We start from the raw sequence: 17,528 nt of genomic DNA, 5'->3' as shown, positions 1-17,528 counted from the left end.
TTGGAAGGGTTCAGCTTCATTTTGTACTCTTTGAGTTTGTCGAAGGTTTTTGCCAGATGCTGCATATGATCCTCGGCTTTCTTTGACTTCACTACCATATCATCGATATATACTTCCATAGTCTTTCCTATCCGCTCTTTGAACATTCGATTAACCAACCTTTGATAGGTAGATCCTGCATTCTTCAGGTCGAAAGGCATACCGTTGTAACAGTATATCCCTCTTTCTAACATGAATGTTGTCTTCTCTTGGTCGGCTGGGTCTATCTTGATTTGGTTGTAACCACTCTAGGCATCCAGGAATGTTAGCATCTCGTGTCCAGCTGTGGCGTCAACCATAGCATCAATATGCGGCAGCGAGAAGGGATCTTTTGGGCATGCCTTGTTGAGATTGGTGAAGTCCACACATACTCTCCACCCGTTCTTTTTGGGTACTATCGCTACGTTTGACAGCCACTCTGGATACTTTACTTCTCTTATTTTATTTACCGCCAGCAGGTTGTCCACCTCCTGGTTAATTACCTTGTTTCTTTTAGCTGCAAACTTTCTTGGTCTCTGCTGGATAGGCTTTCATCCTGGGTCTACATTGAGCTTGTGTGTTATGATAGATGGGTCTATCCCTACCATGTCATCATGGGACCATGTGAAACAAACCATGTTGGCTTTCAAGAACTTGATTAGGTGTTGTCTGAGGTCTCATGTGCACTCTGCCCCTAGTAGCACCGTTTTTTCTAGATGCAGCTTGTCCAGGTTGATTTGATCCAGCTTCTCGGCCGGGGGCTCGACGTACTCGTCCTGGATGTGCTGCTTCTGTAATTGCTATGCTGGGGGACTAGCTGTGCATTTTAGTGCCTTCTTATAGCATCCCCTAGCTTCCTCCTGATCTCCGCGTATCTTTTCTACTCTTCAGGGTGTGGGGAAGTTCACACACTAATGATAGGTTGAGGGGACCGCTTTCATCAGATGCAACCATGGTCTTCCAAGAATAACATTGTAAGTGGATGGTCCATCGATTACCAGGTACCTTACTTTCTTGTTGATTCCTCCTGCGTAAGTTGGGATCACGATTTCTCCTAGTGAGTTAGCTGTTTCCCCACTGAATCCCACTAGTGGGATGGTTTTCTTCTGCAAGTCTTTCTTACTGAATCCCATATTTTCTATGGTTTTCAGCATGATCAAATTGACTGAGCTGCTAGTATCTACCAGGACCTTCCTAACTGTGCAATTGCCATTGACAGTGTTATGATAAGTGCGTCATGGTGTTCCTGACTGTCATGGACATCTTCTTCGTTGAAGGCGACAACAGGCAGGTCGTCGTGGGAAACTCTCCAAGAGGTTTCAGGTCTATTGCCCTTAGTCTTGGTAGCGTGTCTCTTTGCTGCCGAATATGTCAATCCGCTTAGGTCTGAGCCGCCTGTTATCACGTTTATTATTTTGGTGCATGTTGGCGGTGGGGAGGGCTTAGCCTGTTTTGAGAAGCCTACCTTATCTTGCTGCTTGCCCCCACATGGTAATAGGTGGCTCAGTTCTCCTTGCTCGTGCAAACGCCTGATCTTCCTGCGCAAAGTGTAGTAATCCTCCGTAGTGTGTCCAATATCACGATGGAACTCGCACTTTTTCTTGCTATCCCTCCTCCAAGCTTATACCTCTATTGGAGGCCTAGGCCATATCACCCCGTGTTCCATTTCCCTTAGTGCTTTCAGAATTCCCCCAATGCTAGTTGTGAACCCGTACTCGGCCAGCGTGGGAAGCTGTTGATTCTCCTCCCTATTGTCGATTCTGTTCACTCCTATGCCGTATGGTTTGTATCTCTCCTCCTCCTTCCCAGTGGGTTTTTTCCTGCCTGACTTTTCTACAGCTGATGTACTAGATACGCTTGGTGTACTCGGTATCCTTGCTCTGGCGAGCATGTCTTCTTCCAGTCTGATTGCTGTTGCGGCTTTTTCCTGGACTGCCTCAAAGCTGTGGCAAATTTGCATTGTCAGCAGTTTATATAGGTTTGAATCGTGGTGTAGGCCCCTCCTGAATTCTTCTACTGTTGTCGACACATCACACTCCCGTACTGCTACGTTTTCGTTATTGAACCTGGTGTTGAATTCTCTAATCGTCTTGTTGACGCCTTGGACTATTCTGTATAAATCAACAGCGTGCTTTTGTGGCTTCCGGCTGCTGGCAAACTGCTCAGTGAACTCGTTTACCAAGTCGGAAAATGTTGAAATTGACCTGTTAGGTAGAGTTATGAGCCATCAGAGCGCCGGTCTTTATAGTGTTGATCCAAACCCCTTGCACATGCAAGCTTCCTTTACATGCCCAATGGTCGTTACTGTCATCATTTTTCATTTGTATTGGCTCACGTGATCGAAGGGGTCTGTTGTGCCGTCATAGAGTGTTATATTCGGGTTATTGAACCCTTTTGGCATGGCGACAACCGATATTGCGTCCACGAATGGCGAGTCTGCGTAGCTATCAGGGCATGCCTTCTCAAGTGGAGGTGGCATCCCTAGTACCCTGATGAGCATCTCCCTTAACTCCAAGTACTGCTGGTTTGTTAGGCTGCCTGAGTCTGCACTGCGGCTACCGGGTGGCTGTTACTTATTCCGGGTGCTGCTTCCTGAACAGAACTCTCCAGGGCTTTGATTTTCTCCGTTATCAAGGGGAGTTGATGTTATGAGTGTCCCCGGGTGCCAGCCTACATACAAATCCTGCGCCAGGTGTCTGGTTAGTCTTAACGAAATTACTGGTTGGAGCATTACCTGGTATCATCTCTGCGCTGCTGACAGCCTGCCAGCTATCTGGTGTTAGATATCCTAGCCCCTGTGGAAGTATTCTTTCTCCTGACGGTACTGCTGTCAGATCTAATCTGATAACCAACTCGGCTGGGATCTGCCACGGTTGATTCCTGCTGCCTAATGCCCCCTATGAATGCTCCACTATTGGGGCCTGGTTTCCACCTTCTGTACTTGCTGGCGTGTTTGCATGCTGCTTCATGAGGTCTATCTGTGCCCAGAGCTCCCTGTTCCTCCTTGTTGCTTGGGTTTCTGCCTTTCTGTGGCCTTCTCGCATACTTTGGATTGCATTCTGCAAATTATCCATGCCGTTATGCAAGGTCTGTGTTGGACTTGGTGGTGGGGTGCGATTCACGCCTCCTGGTCCCTTATCCGACTTAGAATGCGTTCCTGCAGTAAGAGTCTTGGGAGGTAATGTGACGTTAGCCGCAGGTGTGACTCTCGACGTGTGTTCGGGTGCCTGAGGTTGAGCCGTTGAAGCCGGATTATGGATGGGGTTTGGTGGTATCAACGGCGGCTGGTTACCTGACCCAGCTGGTGATGCTGATGTTATGTTCTTGCTTCTGTCCATTCCGTATTAAGTAATTAACGATGACAACCATTATGCCGCACGGTGGGTGCCAAACTGTTTTGGTATTTTTCTACCGAATTAGGTTCAATTAGGTCAAAGTGGTCTTATGCGTTATTTGTGGGATTAGCGATGTAAGTATGGTTGACACGTAACCTAATATGGACGTAAATAAGGGATTAATAGAAGAACTTTGGTGATGCGGAAAACCCAATGTGGGAAACGATCGCGGAAAGGGGACGGTACCATTCTAATGATTGCACTAGCTTTTTAATATGGTGGACGAATATAATAATGGTGACACGACTATCTTGCTAGTACAATGTCTAGGGTTTGTATGTTTATGAATGAATGCTCTTTCTTCCTCCCTTTGCCTTATATATAGGATCCAAATCCTAGTAGGGTTAGGTTGCTTGCATAATAAATTAGCCGAACTACATCCTCGTTGGGCTTCTCCTGCTGCCGGGTGTTAGCTTGCTAACTGAGGCCCATCGCTCTTCATTCTGTCAGAAGTCCACGTGGCTGCCCCGTGCTTACGGTCTTCTCAAGGCTGCCAACCTATCCGGCCCAATTCGTCCCTTATAACCCTCTTGCTGGATCAATTATCTGTGTGGCCCAATATACATATTTTGGCCCAAACACCTTGCTACATGATAACTACATTATCTACGTGTTTTCCGATGTTAAAAACCTTTACTTATTGCTCACATATATATACAATATATGGACATATATGATTTAATTGCTTTAGTTGCATAAAACCGTCACATGATGGAGGCCCAACAAACATCACACTAACTTAAGAGAGGTCCACAAATCAACCACATGATTCATGACCCAAGAAAAGAAGGAATAAAGACCTAAAATGAAGAAAAAAGGAGTCCAGCGATGATCTTGGGAGCAATGCGCGCATCAAAATTAGTGAAGGCAAGGCAGTGCGGTTCTCACCGTGCCTTGCTCAAGTGCCAAGTGCGGGTATCTTTCAGGGAAGTTGGAATCGTGCAGTTCTCACCGGGCGTTCCTCAACTTTGGCGTGCGGTTCTGCAGATTTGCGCGCATCTTTTAGCTACCTAAAGGTCCTAAACTACTTCATTTACTTATTTTGTAACCTACTATATAAGCATAAACCTACGAAATTATCTATCTAACTCTCATTATTCTACTTTAGAGAGTGAAACATTCACGTACTCTTGTAATTTGGATCAAAAACTCATCTTTATCATTTATATATATTCAAAATTCAAGCTTTATTGTAATCCTTCTTCTTCCTTGTTCTTATTTTCCTCCATAGTTGGTAACATCTCTTTTCTCTTTTCTCTTTTCTTTATTATTGTTTTCATTCGTGTTGTTATGTATTCAAATTTTGAATTTGTCTTGGCGCTAAGTAGAATTTTCAAATTTCCATGTTTGATTTTGGCGCCAAATTTAAAAATTCAAATTCAATTGGTAGTTTTTATATACAATTCTTATTGTCGATTTTTGTGCACGGTTTCTTAAAAAGCGTTTTATTTACTTCAAAAAAAAAATATTTTGGAAAAAAAAGTTTTAAAAAGTCTCATAGCATTAAAATTATTTGTTAAGTAGTTTACAAAAAAGCGAAAAAAATTGAAAAAATCGTTAGAGTGGTAAAAAAAAAATGAAACAAGAAGTAGAAAAATTATAAAAAAACATTCTTTGTTTTTTCGAAAATTGTAAATGTTTAGTGTCGATATTCGCAAGCGGCTTATGAAAATGATTTATAGTTTAAAAATTTAGTACTCTATTGGTGTTGACTTATAGTTTCCCGACCAATACAAATGAATCAACCCATGAATGACCAAAATCGACCCAATCAAGCATATTAACTCGATATATCCCGACCCATTAGTCAACCGACCCGAACCTGAACTGACATGTTGTAGTTATTAACCTGGTTAACCTGACCAGTAAGTGACCAACCAGAACCTGACTCGAACCAAATAAGCAATATGACCCGATCACACTCGAACCCGAGTGACCCGATTGCGACCTTTAGTGGCCGGCGGTAGGATCGGGTGGGGGACGGGTTGTTAGGGTTGGGTGTTGAGAGGAACGTACAACATGTTCGATGTTTCGCCTTTTCTTCTTCTTTTTTTGATATGTTTTAGATTTTTTTTTGTTTTTTTTGGGTTTTGTGTTATTAGTTTTTAGCTTTTTTTTTTTTTGGGGGGGGGGGGGGTTTAATTATGTCTTGTTTCATTCTTTTTTAGTGGGGTGAGAAAAGAGAGGGGTATATCCGGAATAAAGAGAAAAATGTACGGAATAGAGTAAAATGGTGCACGCGATTGAGTATTCGTTTTTAGTAGAACACGAACTTGTGGTTGGCTTCAAACAACTATTTTCACATTAGTTTGAAGTCAACATCAAGATTGTGCTCTACTTAAAAAATCCATTTTTGTTTTAGAGTTTTATTGTTTTAATAATTGCATATTAATCATCTAGTCAATATATAAAGGTCAATGTTTTTTGGGAAAATCGTTTTTTAGTCCTTTACTTTGATTTTTTCCAGTTAATCTTGGGTTTAGTTTCAGTCGTAATATAATTGGGGATGATGTGTGTGGTGTTGTTCACGAGTTCTTCAGGAATGGTGAACTTCTTAAACAGTTAATTGCCACTATCCTTACTCTGATTCCTAAAAAGGATTGTCCTGCATCCGTCCTTGACTATAGACCCATTGCTTGCTGCAATGTGATCTACAAATGCATTTCCAAGGTAATATGTAATAGGATTGCTAGCACTCTTGCTGATATAGTGAGTCTCAATCAGAGTGCTTTCCTTCAAGGGAGAGAGATTGTTGATAATATAATGATTTGTCAAGATTTGGTACGCCTTTACAACAGGAAGATCTACTCCGCCAGGGTATTGATGAAGATAGACCTTAGAAAAGCCTATGATTCCACTGAGTGGGAGTTTGTTGAGGGGATGCTGCGTGCTCTGGAGTTCCCTGACCTCATGGTAACCTGGATTATGCAGTGTGTCTCATCATTACTACTACTACTACTCTCTCTCTCTCTCTCTCTCTCTCTCTCTCTCTCTCTCTCTCTCTCTCTCTCTCTTAATGATACTCAGTTTGGTTTTTTCATGGGCAAGAGGGATCTCAGACAAGGTGATCCAATGTCTCATTTGCTGTTCACCCTCTTCCTTGAGTACCTTACAAGGATTCTGACTGTGGTAACCCAAAGGCAAGATTTTAAATTCCATCCCATGTGTAGGGCTTTAGGGCTGTGTTATCTTGCTTTTGCAGATGACTTGCTCCTGTTTTGTAGGGGTGATATTCGATCAGTTAAAGTGCTTATGCGAGCCTTCCTCTCTTTCTCTGGGGCTTCTGGTCTTCATATGAACCAGGACAAATCTGATTTATACATGAATGGAGTTTCCGGACTAACAGCTGAGGCTATTCTGCAACTCTCTGATTTCAAGCTTGGACAGTTCCCATTCAGGTACCTTGGCATACCCATCTCCTATAAAAGACTCACAAATTCAGAATGCAACTTGCTTGTGGAGAAAATTGTGGCCATAATACGAGGTTGGGGGTCAAAGAAATTGAGTTATGCTGGAAGACTTATTTTGGTAAGGACTGTGCTGTCTGAGCTGCACAGTTACTGGTCCAGAATTTTCCTTTTACCAAAGGGAGTTCTTAGTAGGGTGGATGTTGTTTGTAGAAATTATCTATGGTCAGGCACTGATCATTATCATAAGGTTCTTGCTGTTGCCTGGGAGACCTGCTGCCTTCCCTGTGATAGAGGTGGACTGGGCATAAGACATTGTTTTTTCTTGAATCTTGCTGTCATAGGTAAGTACACCTGGTGAATAGCCCACAAAAAAGATACCTTGTGGGTTAAATGGGTGCATCTTATCTATATGAAGAGAGTATATTGGTGGGACTACAAATCTACTCCTAATTCTAGTTGGACTTGGCGACAAATCTGCAGAGTTAAGGAGGAACTTCATTCTGGTTTCATCTCTAATGGATGGCTCAATAAGGATTACTCTCTCAATGAGGTTTATGATTGGTTGATTAGAGATCATAGGCCAGTAAGATGGGTGCCCTTTGTTTGGAACATGCTTTGTTTACCAAAGGTTAACTACATCAATTGGATGTTTGTTCATCATAAACTATTGATAAAAGATAGGTTACTCAGGTTTGGGGTGATTAGTGATGGGGTGTGTGATCTGTGTGGTGTTCAACAGGAAACTCACTTGCACTTGTGTTTTGATTGTGTTTACAGTCAGAGATGTTTGGCTCTGGTACAACAGTGGTTGGGTTTTGCCTCCCAAGGTGATATGGTGAGTTAGTTGGATTCTAGGTTGGAGATGTCGTTCTCTACTGAAGAAGAAGGTGATCATGGCGGCTATTGCAACTCTGATCTATGTACTGTGGATTAACAGGAATGCTGCGAGGTTTGATGGGTTGGTGCAGCATCCTAATGCTGTTCTGAGTAGAGTACAGTCCAGTTTGAGAGTGAAACTCAATTCTTTAGCACTTTGTAAGGGTCATAGGAAAGCAATGACATGGCTTACTAAGGTAGAATTAGTATAAGTTATGCTGATTTGTATGGTACGGAATGACTGATATGGATTGGTGTAATGAGTTATTAATTAATACAATTTACATTTCACCAAAAAAAAAAAAAATCGCACACCTACCATAAATAAACCAACTGACCTAAACTAATGTTGTAACACCCCCTTCTTACCCGACCAATGTAATTGGGAGATGTTACCATCTCGGTTTCCCAAGGTGGTGAAATCGAAGTTGCAATTAAGAAACGATTAATATAAATGAGGTATTTAGTGAATTACATAACCATAAAGAATAATAAAATAATACAACTCATGACTACTATACTAATCTAATCAACTAAGCTCGACTCGAATGTCATCATGGCTCGTCCCTTCTCCCGCATGCTACCAAAGCCAACATGGTTGGAACTACTCCCTATATGATCAAATATATCAGATGGATTGACACAGGCCACCCCGAAAATAGGTGACACTAGTGTGGCGTCCGTGCTTTGCACGGATTCTAAAATAATTGGCTAACGTCTAAATGTATAAGTAATGTTTAAGAATGTTTTAGCCTTTATTGTGTAGAAGCATAAATAAGACTATACATTCATACGTATATGAGCATGGTAAATCAATACAAATCTAATCGAGCTTTAAAATTTATGAGTTACACTTTAATTTTTTAGGTGTCAAAATTGAAATCTCATTGAGCTTATATGTATTATTTTTGAGTTTCATTATAATAGTTTGAGTTTAAAATTTATATAAAAGCGATCAGATTCTTTTCAATAAAGCTCGTAAAATGTACATATAAGCTCAAATCCTTTATTATAAAGTTCTAAATTTATACTACCAGTTGTATACAACTGGTTGTATATAGTCTACTAATTGGTATAAAGGGGGTTGTAGGACAATTTTAATCCTAACATAATTTGATTAACAATCATTAATGTTTCAGCAGATTCTTAAACAATTGCCTAAATGTATAATGTGTAAAGACGTTTTAGGCCTTTATTGTGTAAAGGGGTACGTAGGATAATTTCAATGCTAACATAATTTGATTAACGATCATGATTATTTCAGCATATGATTTTATTTGGTAAACTAATTGAACCTTGGATTACACAATTTATCTTTTTGATGGTTGTTTTTAGAGGTTTAATTGGTGAAACGAAACAAACATAACAATCCTTTCGTATTTTATTTCACTTAACATTGCACGCGTTACATACAATATGTCAAGTCTTCTCTCTTTTGATCTTTGTATCTAAAATATGATAAATGACTAATATAGATATAGTACACTTTAGGCATTTTAGATCTCTTGTTTTTGGATCTCTTCTCCCTATCTCAACCATGTGTTTGATGTCCTCCGTTATTGTTAATGGCTTTTGGATGTTTCTGACTACGAGTTTAATTAGATCAAAGCAGCGCAGGGGTTGAAACAAATGCAAAAAAAAAAAAAAAACGTGAGTAGATATATTGAAATTAGAGACCCAACAAATATGTACATAAAAAGCAATCAAACTGATCATTTATAAGATAGCAAAATGTTTAAAAAAATTACTCCTTACATCAATCTAAATAGAAAAGAATCAGCTGTTAGAAATAGACAATCTACAACTACTCTGCATTACACGTATATGATAGAAACTAATCTCATGGGTTGCATATTACATGAAAATTACTGAGTATATATTCATACACAGATAGCAACATGAGTATCACTGTAAACATCTAACTCTTTCAGATAGAGTTAGCCTAGCCGTCAAACTTCAATACCGGTATATTAAAAATATTAACTGAAGATATTAGATGAACATATTTTTATTAAAAAAATAATTTCGACAGTTCGGAAAACTTGGACTCTCTGTAATCGCTCGGAAAAGCTTCCTATTATAATATAGATAGATATTGATTTACACAGACACACAAACGTCAATTTCAATACACAAACATAAAACGTGACTCGATAAGTAGTGAAGTGACATAATGATTATGTGAATGAGACTCGATTATGCAATCACCATACCGGTACCGGGACACGCCCAGACGTACCCATAACCACCGGTGCCAGGGACACGCCCACGCCCACGACACCACACCTCACACAAAGGTACCGGGACACGCCTAGACGTACCGGGTCCGGAAGCCAACCGGATTCCCTGCCAGACGTCGTGCCTCAACTATACGAGTCCCTCTGTGACTGAAGCCATTAATGTGCACATCCCCCATGGAGTGGGAAGCACCAAGGGGCGACCCGAGTGCAAGACGGTATCCCAACCGTCTTACGTCTCCTCAACAATCAAGTACCACCACCAAAGACCTCCAACACATTACAACCACAACCATACATGACCAATGGAAGAACAACATTTAACATATAACCCATTCATGAATTTAATCCCACATACATACTAACGACTCATACTAGCAAGGAAAAACAACCAAATATGCGTACCCAATATTGAAACCGAGTAGGATTACCTACCTTTTCTCATTCTTCACAAGCTACTTGATTGCGACTTGACTCCATCTCATAAAACCGTATCACCCTAAATAATTCATAGAACACTATCACAATGCGTTCTACACTACAATAATATGAAACCCTTTATTAATAGTCACTAATTACTTATATTACATAAGATAAATACTAATTAATCTCTCTTAGTAAACCCTTAATCGAGATTAACATAAGACAAAGAGGAAAAAGGTGAGATTTTGACTTACAAAGGTAGATCGGGGACTAGGAGAGGTGTTCCATTATTAATCCAAGCTTGGAGGCTAAGGGGAAGGTTTAGGGAGCATTTAGAGAGAGAGGGGAGAGTGTTTTAGAGTAAGAAGGAAGAAGAAGAAGAAGAAGAAGAAGAAGAAGAAGAAGAAGAAGAAGAAGAATGAAGAGGATAAGGGTTTGGATAAGATGAAATCCCGAAATATCATTTCTTGGGTACAACATAGTGCCACTCGACCGAGTGACCGGTTCACTCGACCGAGTGACACTCACTCAGTCGAGTATACTCTTTACTCGACCGAGTGCCACTCACTTGATCCGCTAGAGGTTCTACTTGGTCCACTGGAAGTCAACTAGGTCTATTTTAGGTCTTACTTGGTCTCGTGGGAGGTGACATCCTTTACTTCCGAGTATACGTGGGTTCCCTCACGTGTCCTTAGGTCCTTTGTGGGTCCCAAATTATTTGATTATTATAATCTTCCCTCCTTAAAAATGAACTTCGTCCCCGAACTTCGCCAATCACTCTCTTTCCCAAGTCCTCAGTCTTCTCTAAATCCTCATTCTCGGTTCTCGTGTGTTCTCTTGCCGTTATACTTTATCCTAAGGTCCGACGATGGTCTAGTTGTCATTATCACTCTTATTAACTGTGCACGTATATCATACTTATCCTAAGTTTCTTATTCAATTCTCATTACTTTCTCCCGTATCGTTTTCTTTCTTCTAAATTTTCCGAGTTCTTACATTCACTCCCCCTGAAAGAGAACTTCGCCCCGAAGTTCACTATAAGTCTCACATGACACTCTCCCGGTAATCTACTCTTATTATCAATTGTTGTGTTCCCAAAAGGATCCCGACTCACTTCACTATATCTGTATGTCATTCGTGGCCAAAGTCTATATCTATTTGACGAGGTTTTTGATATGTATGTGATTACTATATATATATATATATATATATATATATATATATATATATATATATATATATATATATATATATATATATATATATATATATATATATATATATATATATATATATATATATATGATATGGTCCTACGATAGTTTAAACTTTTGTTACTACCAATTATTATATTCTCTTAGGTCCGTTCTGTTTGCCCGCTATGCCAAAAGATAGGCGATTGGGGTGTTGTGAAGTGGACATTGAGTTATAATAAATGATAGTATACACATTTTTTAGTAAAAACCTTGATCTATCTGGCTGGATATTGGTGTATGCTGAGCTCCCTTTGTGGTATCAGAGCCATGGTGGTGATAATTAATTGGAATAGTTAGATATAGTTCAACATAATGTTTCTCTAACCTTTATGAGTATATATTAGTCACGAGGTTGATATACCTCAAGATCTAGATTTACTTAATAAATGGACTATTCCTTGAGTAAGTGCTAAAACAATTTATAAACTAGGCACCTTTGAAAAATTGGGTTTAAAACAAGTAGTCAAAACTACAGAAGAAGCAGTCTCACTTAATAGTGAAGAAATGTTTCTACAATTACTGAACAACCATGATTTAGAACCTTATAAAAAGTCAGACCACAAAGTTATTCATATTGGTCTGGTTTAAGTGGCTTTTAAACCACTAACCTTAGAAGGTCTACCTGAGAGCTTTATAGCAGCCCTAAGAGATGGAAGATATTTGGAGTGGAAAAAATCAATCATGGGTGTCATAAAATCAAGTCTGGCTCATGGACCAGTTTATTTTGATGTCTATCCAAATTTAACACTGTCTTTAAGTGATGATAATATATTAGATGCGTTAACATTGAACGTTAAAACACATGGTTATAACTATGCTCAAGGATCTGAAATTATTTGTATATGTTATAGAATATAATTTAAACCATTATATACTCTGAATCCTTGTTGAAAATTGGCTGATAAACCAATTAATGAAACCATTGTCATAGAGACTAATTTTCATAAGTATGATATAACGACTAGAAGAAGGATTAAATGGGAAGAAATATCGTTCCCTGAAAATTGGAAAATTGAAAGGGCTATGACACCTAAACCTGTTATTTACACAGATCTGTTAGATGTAACATAGACAGGTGATGGAACTGTTACTTTAAACTTTGGTAATAATCAAACTAATAGACTGCTAAGAAGAACTAGTAGCAGCCCTTCTAGACTTACTAGATATAATTCTGCGAGATCTTATATATCTCCATGTGACTATATACTAGATCACCCGAGTACATCTAGACACTCAACTTCTCAAATAAGAGAAGAAATTAAAGATGATGATTCATCTCTTGATGAACCGAAGGAACCCAGAATGGATGAATTCAAACTCCATAGAGATAACATATTAAGGGGACATTCTAATGAAGAGAATGTTGAGACTATGTCTCAAATGAGTTTTAGTTTTGGTAATGGATAGAAAAACTTCTATAATAGACTTTAGTTTCGGATCTGAAGCTAGATATGAGATTAAAGAAGAATTTAAGCTACCCAGATGGGAGATTTTCAGGACATGGTTCCTAAAAGATTTTGATGATAATAAAAAAGCAACAATACAAAAGGAATTTTATGACTTTTTGTACTTTTCATAACCAGATTACATATTTTGTACCTTGGTTTTGTGCTACGTATGTAGAACAATACATTTCTGTTTTAGAAAGAAATTATATTTTATCTAATGGAGACGAGTTAAATGATATTTACCCTCCTTTACATTCTTTTAGGATGGAAAACTGTAATTTTATTGCCCTGGCAAAATTATTTGACAATAAAGATACTGTTATGACAACATTTCATCTAAATGTTTTGATACAACAACAAAACTATTCAAATCTATTTTTAAAAATAGTAGGAGAACAAATTGGTTCTTTACACGAAAAAATAGATAATATCATTTCTCTTTTAAATAAAAGAACTACGTCTGAAGGAGATACTTCTTCCTCAACTTCTTATTCATCTTCTTCAGCTGTTAGTATCCAAGGTCCTCCTGAAATCAAGGACTTCGTGTTAAAACAAAAGCCAGAATGGGAGACCAAATTAACAGAACAAGTAAAACTGAGCGAACAAGTTCAAAATTTTCTTAAAGAAAAAATGGAAAGCCTATCTTTAAATACTCTTAGTGACGATTTTACTAGTCGTTTTTATAACAACCCTGACCACAAGGAGGTCATAAAGGATGAGTTTAATAAACTTGATACAAAGTGGGCCGATAAACCTACTCAGAGATTGTATTACTATAATCGTCCTTCCCCCATAGATGTTCTTCATGAAGAACAAGAATACCAGTTAAATAATAGTTACAGTGGTAAATGTATCTATGAATGGAATATCGATGGTTATACTGATAAAAATAATTATAATCAAATTCATAGAATGCTCATGTATTCGACTATTTGCAAAAGGTCTGGTAATACCGATGTCAATATAGCTAAAATGATAGCTGCAGGATTCACTGGCTAACTTAATGGTTGGTGGGACAATTATATATATACCACAGGAAGGAATGCTATTCTTAGCACTACAACCAATGTTGATGGTAAAGAAAAAGAAAACGCAGTTTATACACTAGCCATAAATATTGTTGAACACTTTACTGGAAGATATTCTGATAATCATGAGAATATCAGAACTTTATTACAGAATCTTAGGTGTAAAACACTTACTGACTTTAGGTGGTATAAAGATACTTTCCTTAGCAGGGTTATGGAACTCCCCGAATCTAATAGTACTCATTGGAAAGCCAATTTGTGGATGGTTTACCCAATTTATTTGGTGAAAAAGTCAAAAAATCCCTCAGAGGTAATATGACGTCTATTCCTTTTGATAGTTATACTTATGGTAAACTTATAGGCAGTTGTACCCAAGAAGGCTTGAATCTCTGTAATGAGATCAAATTAAATCAACAATTAAAACACCAGAATTTCGTTGAAAGAAACCAACTAGGTGAATTTTGTAACCAATTTGGCATGGATGTGTCAGCTTCTTCCCATAAGAAGAACAAATATTTTAATAATTCCTATAATACTTATAAAAAAAGAAAAAAGAAATATTACTCTAAGGACAAGCTGGATAAAAAGGTTGAGAGAAAAGCCTTTAGAAAATCTTATAAGAAAAATAAAAAACCAGACAGACAGATTGTCTGTTTAAATGCAATAAGATTGGCCACTTTGCTAAAGACTGTTGGACCAAAAATAAAATTGCTAGTCTTGATATTGATAATGAAATAAAAGACAAGTTATACAAACTTTTTCTAGTTTCTGATGAGGAATTTGAAGAATCTAGTTCCAGCTCTGATAATGAGGTTAAAATTATGGATAATGATTCTTATCTCTCTGAATCCGAAAGCTCAGAATGTCAACCTTGTTTAAAGGGTAAATCTTGTGACAAAAATAACATTAATAATCATGATTATTATAATCTAGTATCGTAGTTTCAAGAAAATCAGATAAATGTTCTCGATAATAATCAATGGGTTGAATTACTTAGAACCATCAAAGACCCTGAAATGAGGTCTAAGATAATAGATCAAATAGGTAATGAACCTAGTACTTCTAATACTGAAATTAGTTTTCGTACGGAAACAGATTACAAAGAACCTTATACTATGTCTGAAGTTTATAATCTTCTAAAAACACGACAGATAAATTCTCACCCTACTTCTTTAAAAGATATTTTATCTGAAATTAAAAATCTTAAACTAGAAATAAAAAATTTAAAGAATGAGACTAAAAGTCAAGATATCAGAATATCTAATCTTGAAATTCTTAGTCTTCTAGACCAAGCTCCCAAGAATAAAGAGACTCAAGAAAGTCGATAAAATTAAAGCTCTAATAAGAATCCAGACATACCTGACAAAATTGTTGGAAGTAAAGAGACTATGAACTCTCTAAATCTTAATAATGAATTTCTTCAAACTCTTGAGACTGTTGTTAGTCAAAAATGGTATATCAAAATTATCCTAAAAATTGATAATTATTTTTCAAAAGAATTTATTGCTCTTATAGATAGCGGTGCAGATTTAAATGTTATTCAAGAAGGATTAATTCCTACAAGGTATTTTGAAAAAACCTCTCATACTCTTTCTCATGCAGGAGGAGAAAAATTGAATATTAAATTTAAACTTCCTAGAGCTTCTATTTGTGTTGATGGGAAATGTATTCCATTAAGTTTTATATTAGTCAAAAACAAATTATCTACCCAAGTTATTCTTGGAACACCATTTCTTAATAATATTTATCCTTTTACTTATGTGGACAAGGAAAAAATTGTTGCAACTTATGACGATGCTTCAATAACTTTTAAATTTATAACAAAACCTTGTCTAAAGATTTTGCATCAGATGTATGATCTTTTGGTTTTAAAAGAAAGCCAATTGGGGTTTTTAAAACAAGAAGTTAATGTATTAACCATTGAAGAACGTCTTCAAAATCCTAAATTAAAGGAAAAGATTAAAATTTTGTCTGATTCCTTTTCCACGGATATTTGTGGAGAACACCCTAATGCTTTCTGGAATAGAAAGAAACATGTAGTGAATCTACCTTATGAGGATGATTTTAAAGAAGATAATATCCCTACCAAGGCTAGACCATGTCAGATGAATTCAGAGTATTTAATACTCTGTAAGAATGAGATAGCCTCTTTATTAGAGAAAAAATTAATTGGGCCATCAAAATCTCCATGGTCATGTACTGCTTTTTATGTTAATAAACATTCTGAACAGGAACGAGGAGTTCCTAGACTTGTGATCAATTACAAACCCTTGAATAAAGTTTTAAAATGGATTAGATATCCAATACCTAACAAAAAAGATCTTTTAGATAGATTATATGATTCTATCATATTCTCTAAATTTGATTTAAAATCTGGTTATTGGCAGATTCAGATTGATCCTGCTGATCGTTATAAAACAGCTTTTAATGTCCCTTTTGGACAATATGAATGGCATGTTATGCCTTTTGGGCTTAAAAATGCTCCGTCAGAATTTATGAAAATTATGAATGAGATATTCAACAGTTACAGTGACTTTATTATAGTCTATATTGATGATATCTTGGTTTTCTCAAAGACTATTGAGATGCATTTTAGGCATTTAGATATCTTTAAAAAAATTGTTATAAATAACGGGTTAGTAATATCCAAACCAAAAATGATTTTATTTCAAACAAAAATCAGGTTTCTTGGTCATAATATTGAAAAGGGAAATATAATCCCTATCAATCGTAGTATAGAATTCGGGTCAAAATTTCCTGACGAAATAACTGATAAAACTCAGTTACAAAGATTTTTAGGAAGCCTAAATTATATTTCCCCCTACTACAAGAACATTACCCAGGACACAGCAATTCTATATGAAAGGCTAAAGAAGAATGCCAAGCCTTGGACTGAAGAGCATTCTAATGCTGTCAGGTTAATTAAAAGAAAAGTTGTTTCTTTACCTTGCTTATCTCTTGTAAATTCCCATTGGGATAAAATAATTGAAACAGATGCCTCTGATATAGGTTATGGTGGTATTTTAAAACAGGTTGATCCCACCAGCAAACAAGAATTTCTAGTCAGATTTTATTCTGGCAAATGGAATAATGCTCAAAAAAATATGCTACTATAGCAAAAGAAATTCTTGCTATAGTCAAATGTGTTTTAAAATTTCAAGATGACTTATATAATAAACATTTTATTATTAAAACTGACTGCAAAGCAGCTAAGTTTATGTTTTTAAAAGACTTTAAACATGATGTTTCTAAGCAAATGTATGCCAGATGGCAGGCCCATTTAGTCCCTTTTGATTTTACAATTATTTACAAGAAAGGTGAAGATAATCACCTCCCTGAGTTTTTGACAAGAGAATATTTATAATATTCTTTTCTTTTCAGGAATGCTTATCCACAGTAAAGGCGACCCCTCTAATAGAGGTGGTAGAGGTCGTGGT

General features: G+C 37.2%; 1 protein-coding gene across 1 annotated transcript; it reads right to left on the bottom strand.

Annotated features, from left to right (window-relative positions):
- Positions 1-1,198: 1,198 nt before the first annotated feature.
- LOC141594966 (uncharacterized) lies at positions 1,199-2,762 on the bottom strand. Its single transcript, XM_074414944.1, has 4 exons — positions 2,697-2,762; positions 2,409-2,584; positions 1,646-2,222; positions 1,199-1,492 (listed from the first exon to the last, which is right to left on the bottom strand). The coding sequence occupies exons 1-4, from the start codon at positions 2,760-2,762 to the stop codon at positions 1,199-1,201; spliced, it is 1,113 nt and encodes a 370-aa protein (XP_074271045.1).
- Positions 2,763-17,528: the final 14,766 nt, after the last annotated feature.

Source organism: Silene latifolia, chromosome 8 (genome assembly GCF_048544455.1).
Source record: "Silene latifolia isolate original U9 population chromosome 8, ASM4854445v1, whole genome shotgun sequence".
NCBI lineage: Eukaryota > Viridiplantae > Streptophyta > Magnoliopsida > Caryophyllales > Caryophyllaceae > Silene > Silene latifolia.
This window is presented reverse-complemented; position numbering and strand designations above follow the sequence as displayed.

Coding starts and splice junctions, on each gene's coding strand:
- LOC141594966 (XM_074414944.1), bottom strand. CDS start 2,762: ATGATACCAGGTAATGCTCCAACCAGTAATTTCGTTAAGACTAACCAG. Junction 2,223..2,408: donor GTTGTCGCCATGCCAAAAGG/GTTCAATAACCC, acceptor TCTACCTAACAG/GTCAATTTCAACATTTTCCG. Junction 1,493..1,645: donor GGCCTAGGCCTCCAATAGAG/GTATAAGCTTGG, acceptor GGGGGCAAGCAG/CAAGATAAGGTAGGCTTCTC.